Source organism: Gekko japonicus, unplaced genomic scaffold (genome assembly GCF_001447785.1).
Source record: "Gekko japonicus isolate JY-2015 unplaced genomic scaffold, Gekko_japonicus_V1.1 scaffold951, whole genome shotgun sequence".
Lineage (NCBI taxonomy): Eukaryota > Metazoa > Chordata > Lepidosauria > Squamata > Gekkonidae > Gekko > Gekko japonicus.
The window spans coordinates 575135-591677 of NW_015173150.1; the positions used below are offsets into that span (position 1 = coordinate 575135).

Genomic DNA, 16543 nt, shown 5'->3' on the forward strand with positions numbered 1-16543 from the left:
GCGGCTTACAAACTCCTTTCCCTTCCCCTCCCCACAACAGACACCCTGGGAGGTAGGTGGGGCTGAGAGAACTTTTGACAGGAACTGCTCTTCTTCAAGAACAGCTGTGCCAGAGTTATGGCTTGCCCAAGGTCATCCAGCCAGGTGCAAGTGGAGGAGTGGGGAATCAAACCCGGTTCTCCCAGATTAGAGTCCGCGCACTTAACCACTACACCAAACTGGCTCTCTGTAGGTAGGTGAGAGATCCTCCCAAAGAGCTCTCTGAAGACGTAAGTAATCCTCTCATTTCCTGAAAAGGAACACCTCCAGAATTAAAAGCATTGCTCAATTCTCAAAGAATATACGGAGCTGTCTTACACCAAAGGATCCAGCCAAGTAATCCCCATGGGCCTCAACAGTGTGCTTCCTGGTGCTCACTTCCTTCTTCCCCAAAGCAAAGAGTCAGCCCTGGATTTCTTGCATCTCACTGGAGCAGGAAATGCTTCAGAAAAGTCACCTTGGTGGCTGTCTAGTATACCCACCTGGAAAAAGCTGACTACATCATGGGAGGATGCATTCTCCCAACATTTTGTGGTTGGCCACCCCACCCAATGGTAGCCATTTTTTATGGTGCTCCAGAGGTTTGATAAAATTGGGGGCTCCTGATCTAGAAAAACATTGTCTACTTTGATAGACATTCTCAAGACCCTTTAACCAGAGGTTGCCAGGGGTTGCGTTTGGGACCTTCTGCATGGAGATCTGTGGTCTCAATACACGGAAAAGTGGCAGTCTGCTTTGTATCAACCTAGACCGTCCCCGTACAACCCTCTGTATTGCCTGCTCTGACTGGCAGCAGCTGTCCAAAGGCTCTGGCCAAATTCATTATTTTGTAGCCTTGCTGCACAGAATTCTCCTAGCTGGAAAGGGAACCTGAGGCACCCTCTATCCCAAGCCTGTACTTTGCCAACAAGCTGGGTTCCTCCCATCTTAAAAACAGTCGTTCAAGCATATACCCCTCTATGAGAAATGAGATGTCACTGATGCCGCCTGTTCATTTCCTAAGAGAAGGAATGCTGGACTGCCACTGGGAGACTCAGCAAAATTTCTTACTGCTATTACCCTGGGAATGAAAGCTACAGATGAATGATGCAGAATTTCCTGATTCCAATATGGCACTGGGAGAAGTGGTAGGAACCCAAGACAGTTTCAGGGTTTGCTACTCTCTTCAATAAATCCTAATTAGAGACTTAATATTTCAGTGACAGACCCAGAAGCTGAATATAATTTTTAGATGCTAAAGTAAAGACAGCACCAGAAATTAAGCCATACAGATTCATGTAGCAGTAATTTGGGGGGAAATAAGGTAAGGCGATACACCCTCCGATGTTCATCTAGTGCAGCATCCTGTTTCCCACAATGGACAACCAGTTGACCTGAAGGACCAACAAGCAGGACATAGAGGCCAAGGCCTTCTCCTGATACTGCCTCTTAGAACTGGTATTCAGAGGTTTATGGCCTCTTCATATGGAGTTTCTCGTTAGTCACCAGGGCTAGTAGCTATCGATGTACCTCTCTTCCATGAAGCAGTATGACCCCCTTTAAAAGCCATCTTGACATCTCCCTGTGTTTTTATTTCTAAAGGAGTCATCCGCACAGCAGTAGCTAATCTGGACCGAGAGCAGAAAGCTACCTATGAAATCATGGTGCAGGCCATCGACGGCAAAGGTCTACAGGCTGCAGAATCCGGCACAGCTACAGTACGCATCACACTGATAGACATCAACGACAACTCCCCAACCTTTAATCCAAGTAAGATTTGTTCCATAAAACAAATCCAGGGATTAATTTTTTTTTAAATCTTCCACTACTAGGGGTGGGTTTAAGAGCAGGTGACTAAGGCCGGCTCTTAACTATTCAAAGTCCAGGATTAGTATTTTATGGCTCAGTTCAGACATCACACAAAAGCCTTGTTTAATTCAATCAACTGTCTGAATGCAGGCTATGGTCAGTTTGGCCCATCAGTCTAGTGTCTGAATTTGGTTCATTAGCCATGGTTAGTCTATGAATTTCATTGCCATGAGGCAATGAAACAGCACACCTGTATTAGGAACTCTCCTTTTGGTTTATGTTTAGCAATGGCAGTAAGGTGAAGCTATGTGCAAGTCCTAAAACAAGCAGGAGGCATATTGCAAGATTGACTCTGTCTTTTTCTGCACCACTTGCCTTGAGCATAGAATCGTAGGAAGGGGCCATAGAGCCCATCTAATCCAACAACCTGCTCAATGCAGGATCAGCCTAAAGCATCCCTGACAAGTGTTCATCTGGCCACTGCTTGAAGACTGCGAGTGAGGGGGAGCTCACCATCTCCCTAGCAGCCAATTCCACTGCTAAATTACATTGCGTGTAAAACAAACAAACAAAAATCCTAATCACACATTGTTTTCTATCCTTCACCCTAGGTGAGTTGGAGGTTTTTAGAACATTCAATGACATCACAGCAGTTCACCCAATCAAGCAGATTTGCAACCACTAGCACCCCTACCTCTTCACCATAATGCCCACTTCTCCCTACCACTCTTTTCTCCATTATTTTTCCATCTAGGTCTAATAGGTTATGTGCTAAATGTAATTTGTAACAAGCAATTCCCTTGATATTATTTTACAATTTGACCAATCTTTTCTTCTTCCATTTTGCAGCAATATACCATTTTGAAGTACTCGAAAATGTCACCTTGAATGGGGAAGTGGGTAGACTGAAAGTCGAAGACATTGATGAGCCACAGAACAGAAACACAAAGTACAGTTTTGTCGGTGGAACTTTCCAAGACACCTTCTTGATCGTACCAAACCCATATACAAATGAAGGAATAATTAAACCTAAGAAGGTACTGTATGGCCAGAGATCATCAATGCTTCACTGTCTGCAAGGGTACCAACCAGTTGCTAGGCCTCTGCAGCTTACACAACCCGATAATGGGGCTGTGGCTCAGTTGCGGAACTCTGAACAGTGAAGGTCCCAGGTTCAGTCCCTGGCACCTGCAGTTAAAAGGTTCTGATAGGAAATGGTGTGAAATGTCTCTACCATAAATCTTGGAGAGCCACGGCTGATCAGAGTAGACAAGATGGACCTGAGTAGGCCAGTGGTCTGACTCAGTATAAGGCAGCTTCATGTAACCTTGGCTTTACCTTCTTCTCAGCAATGTAGCCATCCATTCCTTTTCCTGGGCAGGGAGAGCAGTAGAGCAACAATAGACACTAGAAACAGCTGCTCTGCTAATTGTTCACTTACCAGCATTCCCAGTGGAGTATTGGCAGCTGGGAAAGTCCATGAAGAGGAATGGGCAGAGGGACCAGCCTGTGGCCCTGGCAGCTTGAAGACAGCCTCCACCTCTGACACTAGGCAGGCCAATATGGTGCCATGACTATCATGCTAGACTAGGACAGCGGCAAACTGTTCAGATCCTCACTCAGCCATGAAGCTGACTAGGTGACTTTTGGCCCATCACACTTATTCAACCGAACCTGCCTCACAGAGTTGCTGTGAGAATAAAATGTACAATGCTCTGAGCTCTTTGGTGGGATTTTAAAAATGCGCCAAATAAATAGATCAATCTGCTTTGCGGGGGCAATTGTGAGGATAAAACAGAAGGGGAGAATTATATGCAATGTCAAGTTGCAGCCGATTCATGGTGGACTCATCGTGTTTTCAAGGCAAGAGACATTCAGAGGTGGTTTGCCATTGCCTGCCTCTGTGTAGCCCCCCTAGACTTCTTTGGTGGCTTCCCATCCAAGCACTAACCAGGGCCAACCCTAGGGTTTCCAGGTCCTACCTGGACGGCAACAGGAGGCTCCCGGGTCCTCTCCTGGATGTTCTGCCACACGCATAAACCACGTGTCGTGATGTCACCCAAAAGTGACATCATCATGTCATCGAGGTTGGGGGGTGACACCTTCAAAACCATAGAATTTGTCCAAAAACTAGAGTGTCACCTCCCAACGTTGGTAACATGATGACAACACTTCCGGGTAACATCACTGCATTAGGGACGTTGAACCGTGACATCCCCATTTGGGGGTGGAGCTTCCCCCACCGGCCAACTGGCCAGCAGCAGATTCAGGCCCTTAAAAGTGGGGGGGGGATCCCCGCTGGGACCTGGGGGCTGGGAGCCCTAGCAAATCCTACTTCTTAGATCTAACAAGATCAGGCTAGGCTGGGCTATCCAGGTTGCTGCATCCATAAATATAGATGGAACCAAAATAGTCTGATGAAAACTGGTTGCTATCATCTATTCATTGTCTAGAATGCATTGCAATGCTCATGCCTCCGTTTTGTAATGAAAGTGCTTGTCTTTTCATGCAGCCCTTGGACTTTGAAAAAACACCCAGCTACCAGTTCCGCGTTGAAGCAACGGATGGCGATATACCCTACTTGAATTCCAAGACAAAGGGAGCCAAGAGCATAGCAACCGTAAACATCAGAGTTCTGGATGTCGATGAACCCCCCGTCTTTGAAAAGCCTTCATACACGTTTGAAGTGCTGGAGGAGAATGATATCAAGGTGCAAGTTGGGCATGTTTCTGCCATCGATCCTGACCGAGCAAAACGAGAAATAAGGTAATGGAAAATGGTTCGTATTTACAGGCTCTTCACGGTTTCTTTTGGTGGATTCAGTGCAGTGTAGTGACTCAGAACGGCTTTAGGAGATGACACATGGAAGTAAATCACAGTTTGGTGTACTGGTTTGGTGCGCGGACTCTAATATGGGAGAAGTGGGGGGGGGAACCCCACACCGACATGCACGTCACCCGGAAGTGGCGTGACGACACCGGGCACGCTGGGGGCGGGGCCACGGCCAACCATAGAGTTTTCCCTCGGATGACCGTGCCCCCGCCCCCAGCGTGCCCGGCGGCGTCACGTCACTTCCGGGTGACGTGCACGTCGGGGTGGGGTTCCCCCCGGGGTCCAATCCACTGGCGGTGGGGAATGGGCCTCTGGGGCAGGGGTTTCCCCGCCCCCCGGGGGGACTTGGCAAGCTTACCAGGGAGACTGATCTCTGTTGTCGGGAAATCAGATGTACAAGCAAGAGATCTCCAGGCCCCACTTGGAGGTTGTCAACTCTAATTGCCAGGCATGCATCAGCCCCGGCTACATGAGGAGGGGGTTTCACAGGGGTGATCAGGCCCTGGGCCTGGATGTCACTAAGCCGGCGGAATCTTTACCCTAGAGGTGAGGAAAGGAGGGAATGCATAGCCAGCAAACGTCTTCAAAAAATAACCCATTCTCAGCCTACCCTTGAGAAACCGAGGAATGTGAGGGGGGGAAAGCCAGAAAATGGCCTCCACAGTGACACTCTAAGGGTTTCTCTGTGGTCTTTGCCATACAGATTTGCAGAGTTTCATAGACCGTCACCTGGAAGTGATGTCACATCCCCCCCCAAACCACCCTCCCGAGGCACCACCCTGAAAACGTCACAGCATTTGCCAATACAGTGCTGGCAACCCTATTCGTAACGTAGATCTTATGTTAAATCTAATTCCCTAATGGCCTTTTAAAAAAAAAAAAATTAAGTAGAGAGAATGTGTATGTGAAGAACAGTAATTCCCAATCAATTTTTTGCTAGTTCACTAAGAACGCGCCTTGACAGTTCTGTGTGATATTAATCACACTTTTATCCCGCCCTTCTTCCGAAAACCTCAGAGCAACATTCACAGTTCTCCCTCCCTCCGCTTAATCCCCAACAAGCCTATGCGGTAGGTTAGGCTGAGAGAGTGACCGGCCCAGGATCATCCAGCAGGCTTCCGTGGTGGAGTGGACACTTGAACCTAGGTCCCCTTTGCTGAACACAGCAGGAAAAGAGGAAGACCCAACACGAGATGGATTGACTCCATCAAGGAAGCCACGGACTTCGGTTGGCAAGACCAAAGCAAGGCCGTTAACAATAAGACCTTTTGGAGGTCATTAATTCATAGAGTCGCGATACGTTGGTATCGACTGGGTGGCACTTAACGTTCACATGCACTCCTTAGTTCTATTCCAGCACTCTAACTGCCACACTACTCTAGGATAATGTTATCACCACAGTATAACTGATAGTTTGTTGAAGGTTGGTGTGAAAAGTCATTGCCTTTTTTTAAAAAAAATAACACTTCTGAGCAGCAATACATCTTGAACTCACCTGATAACCTATAATGGGCCGAGGTCAACTGATCAAAATCCTGTTCAGATGACACCTCTTTCATAACCCACACAGGTATCGTGTCCTAAGATCCAGCTATTTCAAAATCTCCAACACTGGGTATATTTTTGCCGAGAGGCCACTCGACAGAGAAGAACACTCCTGGCATAATATAACGGTGGCAGCCAATGAAATAGAGAATGGAAGTAAGTATTCCTCTATGTCATCTGGAGAAACACAAAAGCTGCATCATGGGAGGCGCCCATAAAAAACCTTACAACCTCTTGTGCTTTCTCTTCACTGCAGGAATACTAACTCAGTTAGAAACTCACGTCCAAGTTTACATCAAAGTTCTCGACAGAAACGACAATGCGCCAGAATTCGCAGAACCATATCAGCCAGGAGTCTGTGAGAATGCCCCACCAGGAAAGGTAGTATCCCAGAGATGAGCGCCTACTTGTGTTTAGTTCCAGCCAAATAAACAACAGCTCCATCTTGTCCAGGCACCCACATTTCTACAGATCTCTTGCCATCAAAGACTCTGATTGTTTTGGGTTTTTTTAAGGTTTTATTTACAGTTTTTCCATATTTACATACATTTATCTCCCCTTTTTTAACAATTAGGGGATCAACATCACAGTTTACTTCGTACCATTTTATGGCCTTATGCCATTTCTGGTTAAATTTATCTTCAATGTCGAGAATATGTATCGCAAAGAATTGGAAGTCAGACAGTACACCGAGTAAAGAAGAGTTGATAAGCAAGCTTTTTGATGTAATAGAAATGGATAAATTAAATATGTATTTGGCGGGAAAAGACTCTGATTGTTAATGGTATATGGTTAATGGAGAGCCAGTTTGGTGTAGTGGTTAAGAGCGTGGACTCTAATCTGGGAGAACTGGGTTTGATTCCCCATTCCTCCACTTGCAGCTGCTGGTGTGACCTGGGGTCAGTCACAGGTCTCTCAGAGCTGTTCTCTCAAGGCCAGTTCTCTCAGAGCTCTCTCAGCTCCACCTACCTCACAGGTGTCTGTTGTGGGGAGGGGAAGGGAAAGGAGATTGTAAACCACTCTGAGACTCCTTCTTCTTCTATATGACTGGAAAAAGCAGGCCTGACAGTTTCTGCAAAACACAAATTTGGTCTGTTAGCAAAGTTCTTACCACTACATCTTTGAAAAGCTAATGTCTGAAAAGACGATTATATGCTAGGATTCCCATTTGCCCACTTTATGATGGGAGACCTCCAGGCAATTGCAGTCCTTGCCTGCCAATGCTCAGCTGATCGGCAGGTGGAAACTGGGGGTGGGGTAGATGGAAGTGTCCTGGGGAGAAATACAGCCTCAGGTACTTACAGGATGTTCTGACCACAGAGTTCCTGGCAATTCCTAGAGATAGCTGGAAATGATTCCAGGAACTCTGTACAAGTCTTACCATACAGTTTCTGGCGGTTGCTAGAGCTATCCTCATCACTTCCAGGTAGCTCTAGGAATTGCCATAAACTCTATGGTCAGAACTTCCTGTAAATAGCGAAGGCTTTGGTTTTCTTTTTAATTATTCTTCCAGTACTCTGCCCCACCCACAACCCCCTTCCACTTGTTTGGCAATAGGGCTGCCAAGCCGCGGCGGGGGATCCGTATGTCTTCACAGGATCCCTGCCATGGGGGACAACGATACGCATTGCACCGCCGTCGCCAGGATGTGACGCTACACGTCACTTTGGCAACGGGACTCCAAACAGCCCCATTGCCAGAGCGACGTGTAGCATCACATCCTGGCAACGGCGGTGCAACATCTATCGCTGTCCCCCGCGGCAGGGATCCTGTGAAGACATACGGATCCCCCGCCGCGGCTTGGCAGCCCTACCTGGCAACCTTAATGTTTGCCCAGAATCAAATTTTACAATGCAAAGAAAGAGCAGATCATTGATTTGCAACATTCCTATGAGAAAGTTAATTCTAAGCTCTGACAAGCTTACATCACATATTCAGAGGAGATGAATTAATGGGCTTGGTAGAGTCATGTGAGTGTCATGTAATTGGGCAAATATAAGATAGCCTCACCCAAAACACCCCTGAATGTCTCAGATGTGCCTGCCCTGTTTACATACAAAATAAGGGGGAAGTCTTATCTTAATAGTAAAAGAGGTATGTGAATTATGGGGATGGAACCTTCCCCACGCCTTGTATATTCTGTTGGCAGGCCCTGGATTGCCTTGAAGGTTCCATTGATGATGTTTTCTTCTAGCAAGCCAGGTGACCAAATTACATGTTTGAGTTTTTAATGAGTTGTGTTTGGGTTACCTGCAGCTACACAGCAGCTGCAGGGGCTGTTTTTTAAAAAATAAAGAAGAATCCTGACCTAGACTGGGTCAGGATGCCACTGCAGGGGGAGAAAGGGCTCCAGCCTTACTCTATGCACGTGAAGCAGGAAAAACGGAAATAACTTCCCCTGTGCTATTTCTCTGTGGGGAAAAAGCTGGGGGGGGGGGAACACGAGACCTTCCTCCCCCTGCAGTGATGTTCTGAGCCCCTTTTCTTTATATTTTAATAGCCATTTCCCACAGCTGCTGTGTGGCTGCAGAGAACCTCAAGTTAGGTCTGGATTCCCCAGAGTTAAGTCTGGGAAACCCCAGGAATCCGGAACCAATTCATTAAAAACCCAAACATGTATTTTGGCCTAGAGAGGGAAGGGAATGGAGAGGACTTCTTCTTCTGGAAAATCCTTAAAACAGAGACCTGCAACCTATGGCTTCAGTGCCAAATGTAGCTCAGCAAAGAACTAAATTGTTGGAAAAGTGACATAGGGTTGCCAAGTCCGACTTACCTTGCCGGTAGGGGACTCCAGGGTGGCTTCTGGCACGTGCACACGCAAAGCGCGCGTGCGCACCGCATGCACATCACAGGGAAGTGACGTCATGACGTCGGGCACGCTGGGGGCGGGGCCATGACCATACAAGGGAAAACCATAGAGTTTTCCCTTGTATGGCCATGGCCCCGCCCCCAGCGTGCCCGGCGTCATAACGTCACTTCCCTGTGACATGCACGCTGGGCGGGGTTCCCCCCGGGGCCCGATTCCCCAGCGTCGGGAAACTGGCCTCTGAGGGGACTTGGCAGCCCTAAAGTGACAGCCTGCTATGAGTCTATAATCACTGTAAATACTGCTGAAAGAGTAGTTTAGTCCACTTGTACCCTAAGGGGAGCTGTGGACCATTCTCTAGTGTTTAAGGTTTATTTGTTTTTCTTGTAGTTCAGCCTATGTCTTGTTGTTTCTCTCTCTGCTGGGTGTTGTTGTATGTGTTTTTGTGCTTGTGCTCGGAAGGCCTCACTATTCTACTAATGGCCTGCAGTCAGTTATTGTCTTTGTGCAAAATCCTGTTGCAGTAGATCCTATGAAAGCAAACGCCAAAGAGTGGATTGGATCATTTCCTCAACTCTGCCGACACAAATAAGGCTGTTTTTAAAAGTAAATGAAATCTTGAAGTTAAAAGTTTAACGGAGGGGTAGAACGGGTTCTAGAATAACCAGTAAGTGAACAGCAGGGAAAGGTTTTGATGGGACTAAAGGACTTCTTGGAGATGCTTTGCAAGGTTTGGGCATCCCTGGGCGGGTTGTTTCCTCTGGTTTATTCCTTTGAACAGTAACTCCCCCAGCCTCATGCCAACGTGTAATTTTCTTTTGAATGGGATCTTGGATTTTCAAAAGTGTATGCCTCTTAGCACATAGTCCTGCTGATGAAGAAACAAGCCCACTCTGGAGATAATGGCCTATGCATTTATTGCCTCCACACTGAGGATGCTGATATCTTTAATTTCTCTAGGTGATCATCAGAATTTCTGCTGTGGATAAGGATGAAATGTTGCCTGGCATGAGATTCACGTATTCCTTAACCTCCGAAGAGAGCAACTTCACTCTGATTGACAATCACGGTATGTTCCTGTAGATGCCAAAAAGATGGCATTGGGGAAAGGTTAGCTAACAGCATTGCAACAGTAACCAATTTGAAAAGCAAATTGCAGGTCTGGATATTAGTTTGATGTTTGAGTGTTCCCTCTAAACTGAGTTAGTGTGAGCTGGCTCACAGTTTTTTAGCCTCCGGCTCACACATTTTTGTCTTAGCTCAGGAAGGATGGCTCCAGAGCAAACTAATTTATGCAGTAGCCAAATTGCCCGCTCACAACTTTAATGCCAGTAGCTCACAAAGAAGAAATTTTGCTCACAAGACTCCACAGCTTAAAGGGAGCATTGATCCAAAGTGGAGTTTTTGACATTTAAGGCCCCTAAATAGTCTACAAACAGAATATCTGAATGACCATCTACATCTTGTGCATGGTGAGTCTTTTACTCCCATATGACATACATCAGGATGTTCTGCAGAGGTACCAAAAGTTCAATATGCTGGTATCATGAGCAACCACCAGGGACAAGGCCTTGACAGTGGTGGCACTCAGATTACAGAATCCCCTCCCTGACACAGTAGGTGACTGCATTTACATCAGGGTGTTCTGCAGAGGTACCAAAAGTTCAATATGCTGGTATCATGAGCAACCACCAGGGACAAGGCCTTGACAGTGGTGGCACTCAGATTACAGAATCCCCTCCCTGACACAGTAGGTGACTGCATTTTTAATTTTTTTAGGTGTCTCTATTAAAAACTTTGTTATTTATACAGGCTTCCAGTGCTCCCTCTAAGCTGTGGAGTCTTATGAGCAAAAATTCTACTTTGTGAGCTACTGACATTAAAATTGTGAGCAAGTGATTCAACTGCTGCATAAATTAATTTGCTCTGGAGCCATCCTTCCTGAGCCGGAGGCTTAAAAACTGTGAGCTAGCTCACACTAACTCAGCTTATAGGGAACACCGCTACTAGCCATGTTTGCATTTGCAGCAGTCACCATTTATTTATTTTATTTACTTCATTTGTACCCCATGGTTCTCCCTAATGGGAACCCAAAGCAGCTATCACTGTTCTCTCTCCCGTTTTATCTTCACAGCAACCCTTGAGAGAGGTTAAGCTGAGAGTGTGTGACTGGCGCAAGGTCACCCAGCAAGCTTCCATGGCATTGGGAAGATTCAAACCTGGGTCACTCCAATTGAGGGCTGCCAGTTCTGGCAACTGGCAGGAGGGTTGGGGTGTGAAAATGGTGGGTGAGCAATGTTGACTGTGTCACAACATCACTTCTGGGAGAAACCTAGAAGTTACAAAGGTTAGCTCTAGGAATCAGCAGAAACTCTATGGTTTAACATAGAAGGGTCCAAAAGAGGGAGGCCCTGGAGGGTGCGCCAGCTCCTGCCAGAGATACCATAGAGGCTCACCGTAAGGAAATAAATACATTCCAAAGTAATGAAAGCCGTAGAGAAAAGGTTGTCCTCACCTCCTGAAAAGCTTGTTCATCCTCTGAAAGTGAACTTGCGCCAATGGGGAGGTAATCCCACCAGGCAATCGTTAAGTTTAATAAGATGTCATTGCTTTCTTCAGATAACACAGCGAACATCACCGTCAAATACGGAGAGTTTAATCGGGAGCTAGTCAAAATCCATTACTTGCCTATCGTCATCTCTGACAATGGTGCGCCCGAGCAAAGCAGCACAAACACCCTTACCATCCTGGTCTGTAAGTGTGACGAGGCTGGCAAGTTTACATTTTGTGAAGAAGCGGCTAAACAAGTGGGAGTCAGCATCCAAGCTCTGGTGGCCATCTTTGTCTGCATCCTCACAATATTTGGTAACTATTTACGTTTCTATACTTTCCATTTCAGCCATGGTGGCTCAGTAGTTAAGACGCTGAGCTGCAGATTGGAAGGTCGGTAGCTCAGCAGTTCGAGACCCTAGTGCCATGTGACAGAGTGAGCTCCCGTCTCTGGCCCCAGCTCCTGCCAACCTAGCAGTTCGAAAGCAAGAAACTGCAAGTCGATAAATAGGTACCACTTCGGTGGGAAGGTAACAGCGTTCCGTGCGCCTCGGCGTTTAGCCATGCCAGCCACATGACCACAGAGAAGTCTTCGGACAGCGCTGGCTCTTTGGCTTGGAAACTGAGATGAGCACCGCCCCCTAGAGTCAGATTCAACTGGCTTTCAATCAAGGAAAACCTTTTTACTTTTCAAATGCAGCTCTGGGACAATAGGGAGGAACAGGGGTTCATTTGGGGCATGTAACAAAGACAGGAGTTTTTTTATATACACACACACGCTCCAAAGCAGCCATTTTCTCCAGGGGAACTAATCTCCTTAGTCTGGAAGATCAGTTGTAATGATGGACTCTTTTCCCTTTTTAGGGCAGCATGAATTTAATAGTTAACATCTGCCTCCCAAGTCCTGCCCTCTATGCCCCCCCCTACAGAGATGGGGGGGTAGCAACTAGAGACAGGACACTTTCAGTGGTGGCACCTTGCCTTTGGATGCCCATTCCCCCTTGAGCCTTGGCTTACCTACTTTTAGGTACCAGGCCATAGGAACATAAGAAGAGCCGTGCTGGATCAGACCAATGGTCCATCTAGTACAGCATCCTGTCACACGCAGTGGCCAACCAGTTCCTCTGGAGGGCCAACAACAGAGCATAGAGGCTGAGACCTTCCCCTAATGTTGCCTCCTGGCTCTGGGATTCAGAGGCTTAGGGCCTCTGAACATGGAGGTTCCCCCTCAGTCACCATGGTTAGTAGCCATTGATAGACTTATCCTCCCTTTTAAAGCTGTTTATTCCACATTTTAATCACTCTCTGTGTAAAGTAGTATTTCCTTTCGTCCGTCCTGAACCTACTTCCCAAAATATTTCTCTTAGTCAGTCTTTTAATTAAAGGGGTTCCATCTTTTGTAGTTATTTTATGGTCTTCATCTAATCTGTTTTAATGGATATTTTTAGGATATTCGATAATTGCCTTTATGCTGATTTTGTGCCCGTGGCTTGTTTTTAAGATCATTTACGTTTAATATTGATTGTTTTCCATTACTACAAAAATTACACATTTGTGACATGTAAACATAAAATTCTTCCTTCGCATTGTCCTTGGTAAGAAAATGAATGTTTTAAATATAAGCAGTCAACATTTCTTCTTTTGGTAAAGCCACCAGACTTTACATGAAGCTTTTTCCAGTGTATGACTTGCTTCGGTTAACAGTTGGTGGGGATGCGTTCATCAGTACAGTCTAAAGTGGATCGTTTCTGCAAATGTGTTCATCAAACTTTATCTCTTGGTGGGATATTTATTTAAAATAAGGAAAGCAATTAGGATTTTTAGAATTAGAATTTCTAGTAAAGCAAAGCATTCACAACTTTGCCTTTTATATCCTGCATAACTAAATTGGGTCATATTCTCTCGGTCTGTTTGGCTTCTCTGTTTTTATATTTGTTTCCTTGCAATTCTTTTGTCTGCAGTCATAATGCTGCTAATAGCCCTGAGAAGGAGGCACAAGAAGGATCTGAACGTTCTCCGGAAGAACGTGGCAGAGATCCACGAACAACTGGTGGCCTATGACGAAGAAGGCGGTGGTGAAATGGACACCACTAGTTATGACGTGTCAATCCTCAATTCGGTCCGCCAAAGTGGTATGACGTCACCGCGGATGACCCGGGAGACCATGCCCTGCATGTACTCTCAGGTCCAAAAGCCACCCAGACATGGACTTTCTGGTACTGGAGAAATGGCCATTATGATTGAAATGAAAAAGGATGAAGCTGACAATGACGGAGATTTGCTTCCATATGACACTCTCCACATCTTTGGCTACGAAGGGGCAGAGTCCATTGCAGAATCTCTAAGCTCTTTGGGATCGGGCTCCTCTGACTCGGACATTGATTACGACTTCCTCAACGACTGGGGTCCAAGATTTAAAATGCTGGCAGAGCTTTATGGATTGGAAGCCGATGAAGTTTTTGCATATTGAGTCAGACTGATGGCAAATTTTCTTAAACTTAAACCATGAACACCAGAAGTGAGAGGCTGCAAATTCATAAGGCAGCAACTACCATGTCCTCATGCATTTTCAGAGCACGTTTATGAGATCAGGATCGAAGAAACCAAAATGTGGTCCCATGGAATGCAGGGAGAAAATATTTCTCTTTATCTGAAAACATTTCATTTAAAAAAAACAACAGGAAGTATCTTTCTTCTTGCCCTGTACTGTAAGAGGTTAGGCTTCCCCTGGTGTTCCCTGATGTGTCACTATTCCAGGAGGTTTTTATTATCAGTCATAACCCATCCTCAGATTCATCATCACACTAATTGAGTTACGTGGATTTGCATTGTTTCCATTTTCACGACAGGAAAATGCAACTGGGTGCCTCACAACATGTGACATTTTCTATGTGTCTTCCCCAAGTCCACGTTAAGTCAGATGTCAACCATGATTTCCCCATCGGGAACTCAGTCCCCATGCGTACAGGGACCCAGTGTGGATTGGAACCATGGCGTGCAAGGGAAAGAACTTCAGCCTTCCTCCCCTGTGTCCTTTTCCCAACCTGAAGCAATCTTAGTCCCATCAGGAAAACCTTTCTGTATCCCATCAATACATATGCAGCTCGTAATAAAGGAACTAGCACCCCCTAGAGCTGTTTCAGTTTAGTGCCAGGGTCACAATCTAGACTGGGATACCTGTGCATTTAGGAATTGAGTTCCCAAGAAGGAACTTGTCACTGCCATCAGACTGAAAATCAGACTGTGGAACTCAGACACAAACCATGAAAAAAGTATGGTATAGATGGTTCTTGGGAGACAGGGATTTTGACACCTAAGCAATGAACTCTGTGGATGAAGCAGCCGTCACAGCGTCCAAAGCTGTTCAGCATCACAAGGAGCTCTCAGACTCCCCTTTTGGACCCCATGCCAATTAAAAATATTGCCATTTGGCAAGCATTTTCACATCTGAAGCATCTCAGCTTTGGCTTAAAGTAGCATGTAAGATGAATCGCCAAACCTAAGATGGTTATAATGCACAACTGGGGCTGACTTCCAGATTCACACGTGACATAAATCATGTGATGGAGAGGCTCAAAAATTAATTAGACTCGCGCCTTAACAAATATTCATGGCCTTTTTGCCATCATTATAAGAATTCCTGATCTTTAAGTCAAAAGCCACCCATTGGGCTAGGAAGGTCCTCTTCAGGGAAAAAAGGGAGATTTTCCTGACCTCTGGATGTAGGTCTGACATCCTATCACATTAATATAGAGGCTGAACTTTTGTTTGTTCAAAAACTAGACTGTCAAACACAGTCGAAGAAATTTTGCTTCAGGGGTCTTTCTAAAGTTAAGAGCATCATTAACTGTGAAACCAGAGTTACTCTGGAACCCTAGGCCAAGGTTTTCCAGTCTAAGATCCTGGATATGAATGGGCTTGGAATTGTAATGAAGAAATTTCATTTCAGGGGTCTTTCTAAGTTAAGAGCATCATTAACTGTGAAACCGGAGTTACTCTGGAATCCTAGGCCAAGTTATTCCAATCTAAGGTCCTGGATATGAATGGGCTTGGAATTGTAATAACTTGGCCTAGAACTGCACTGCCAATTCTTTCCTGTTTTTTTTCCTGGTACTGCGAAAATTCCTTCTTTCCTTATGAAGAATCTGGCAGTTCCAAGTGTAAATAGCTCTGGTTTGACAAGGGTAGGCCCTTTGGGGGATTATTGTGACCTTTTTGCTTCATTTCGCCCAGGTGAATCCAAACCACAGAATTGGGTCCATAGACATCCTTTTCATGGAACAAGCTCTTCCACGATTGGGAGAATACCTTGGGTCCATCCCAACCACTGTTAGGCCAACCCCAACGTTCAAGATTTTATAGGGTTGCCAGGTCTGGGTTGGAAAATACCTGGAGACTTTGGGGGTGGAGCCAGGAGATGACAGGGTTTGGGGAGGGGAGAGGCCTCAGCACAGTACAATGCCATACAGCCCACCCTTCAAAGCAGCCATTTTCTCCAGGGGAGCTGGCCTTTGTCAGCTGGAGATCAGTTGTAAAAGTGGGAGATCCCCAGGCCCCACCTGGAGGCTGGCAACCCTAAGATTTTATGACAAGATGTGTTGACCCCAAGTCCCTCCTACACACCAGACCTAAACTAATATGTGACATTCCCTCTATGAGGGAGGGGGCACGAAGGATCCCTGAGAGAAAATTCTCTGCCTTCTCACCAAGCTGGAATTCTTTGAGAGAGAGCCATGACAGTTAAACGGGTATAAAATAAAAAAATAAACTGAGTAGTACAGATATGCTGAGTCAGCGTAAAGCTGACATTGGTTTAGGTAGCAACTTTGCAGCATCCGTCGTACTGAGCTTTAGAAGCGTGTGGGTATCATCGGAGCTAGTTAGCACGGTTCAAGATACGTTGCTTTGGAAGCCAATGAAGGCCGCCGTTACAACTTGCTATCGTGTAAAAATACATTTTGATGGAAATTCCGTATTAGTCAT

At 45.9% G+C, this 16543-nt stretch overlaps 1 protein-coding gene across 1 annotated transcript in view; it reads left to right on the forward strand.

Moving 5' to 3' along the window:
• CDH5 (cadherin 5) overlaps nt 1–15405 on the forward strand; it is a 29199-nt gene extending 13794 nt beyond the window's left edge. Inside the window, exons 7-14 of the mRNA XM_015422368.1 lie at nt 1621–1788; nt 2677–2864; nt 4340–4593; nt 6230–6360; nt 6461–6585; nt 9971–10079; nt 11630–11875; nt 13522–15405. Coding sequence (XP_015277854.1) covers nt 1621–1788; nt 2677–2864; nt 4340–4593; nt 6230–6360; nt 6461–6585; nt 9971–10079; nt 11630–11875; nt 13522–14030 — 1730 coding nt within the window. The 3' untranslated portion in view covers nt 14031–15405. The remainder of the gene's footprint in view (nt 1–1620; nt 1789–2676; nt 2865–4339; nt 4594–6229; nt 6361–6460; nt 6586–9970; nt 10080–11629; nt 11876–13521) is intronic.
• The last annotated feature ends 1138 nt before the right edge of the window (nt 15406–16543 follow it).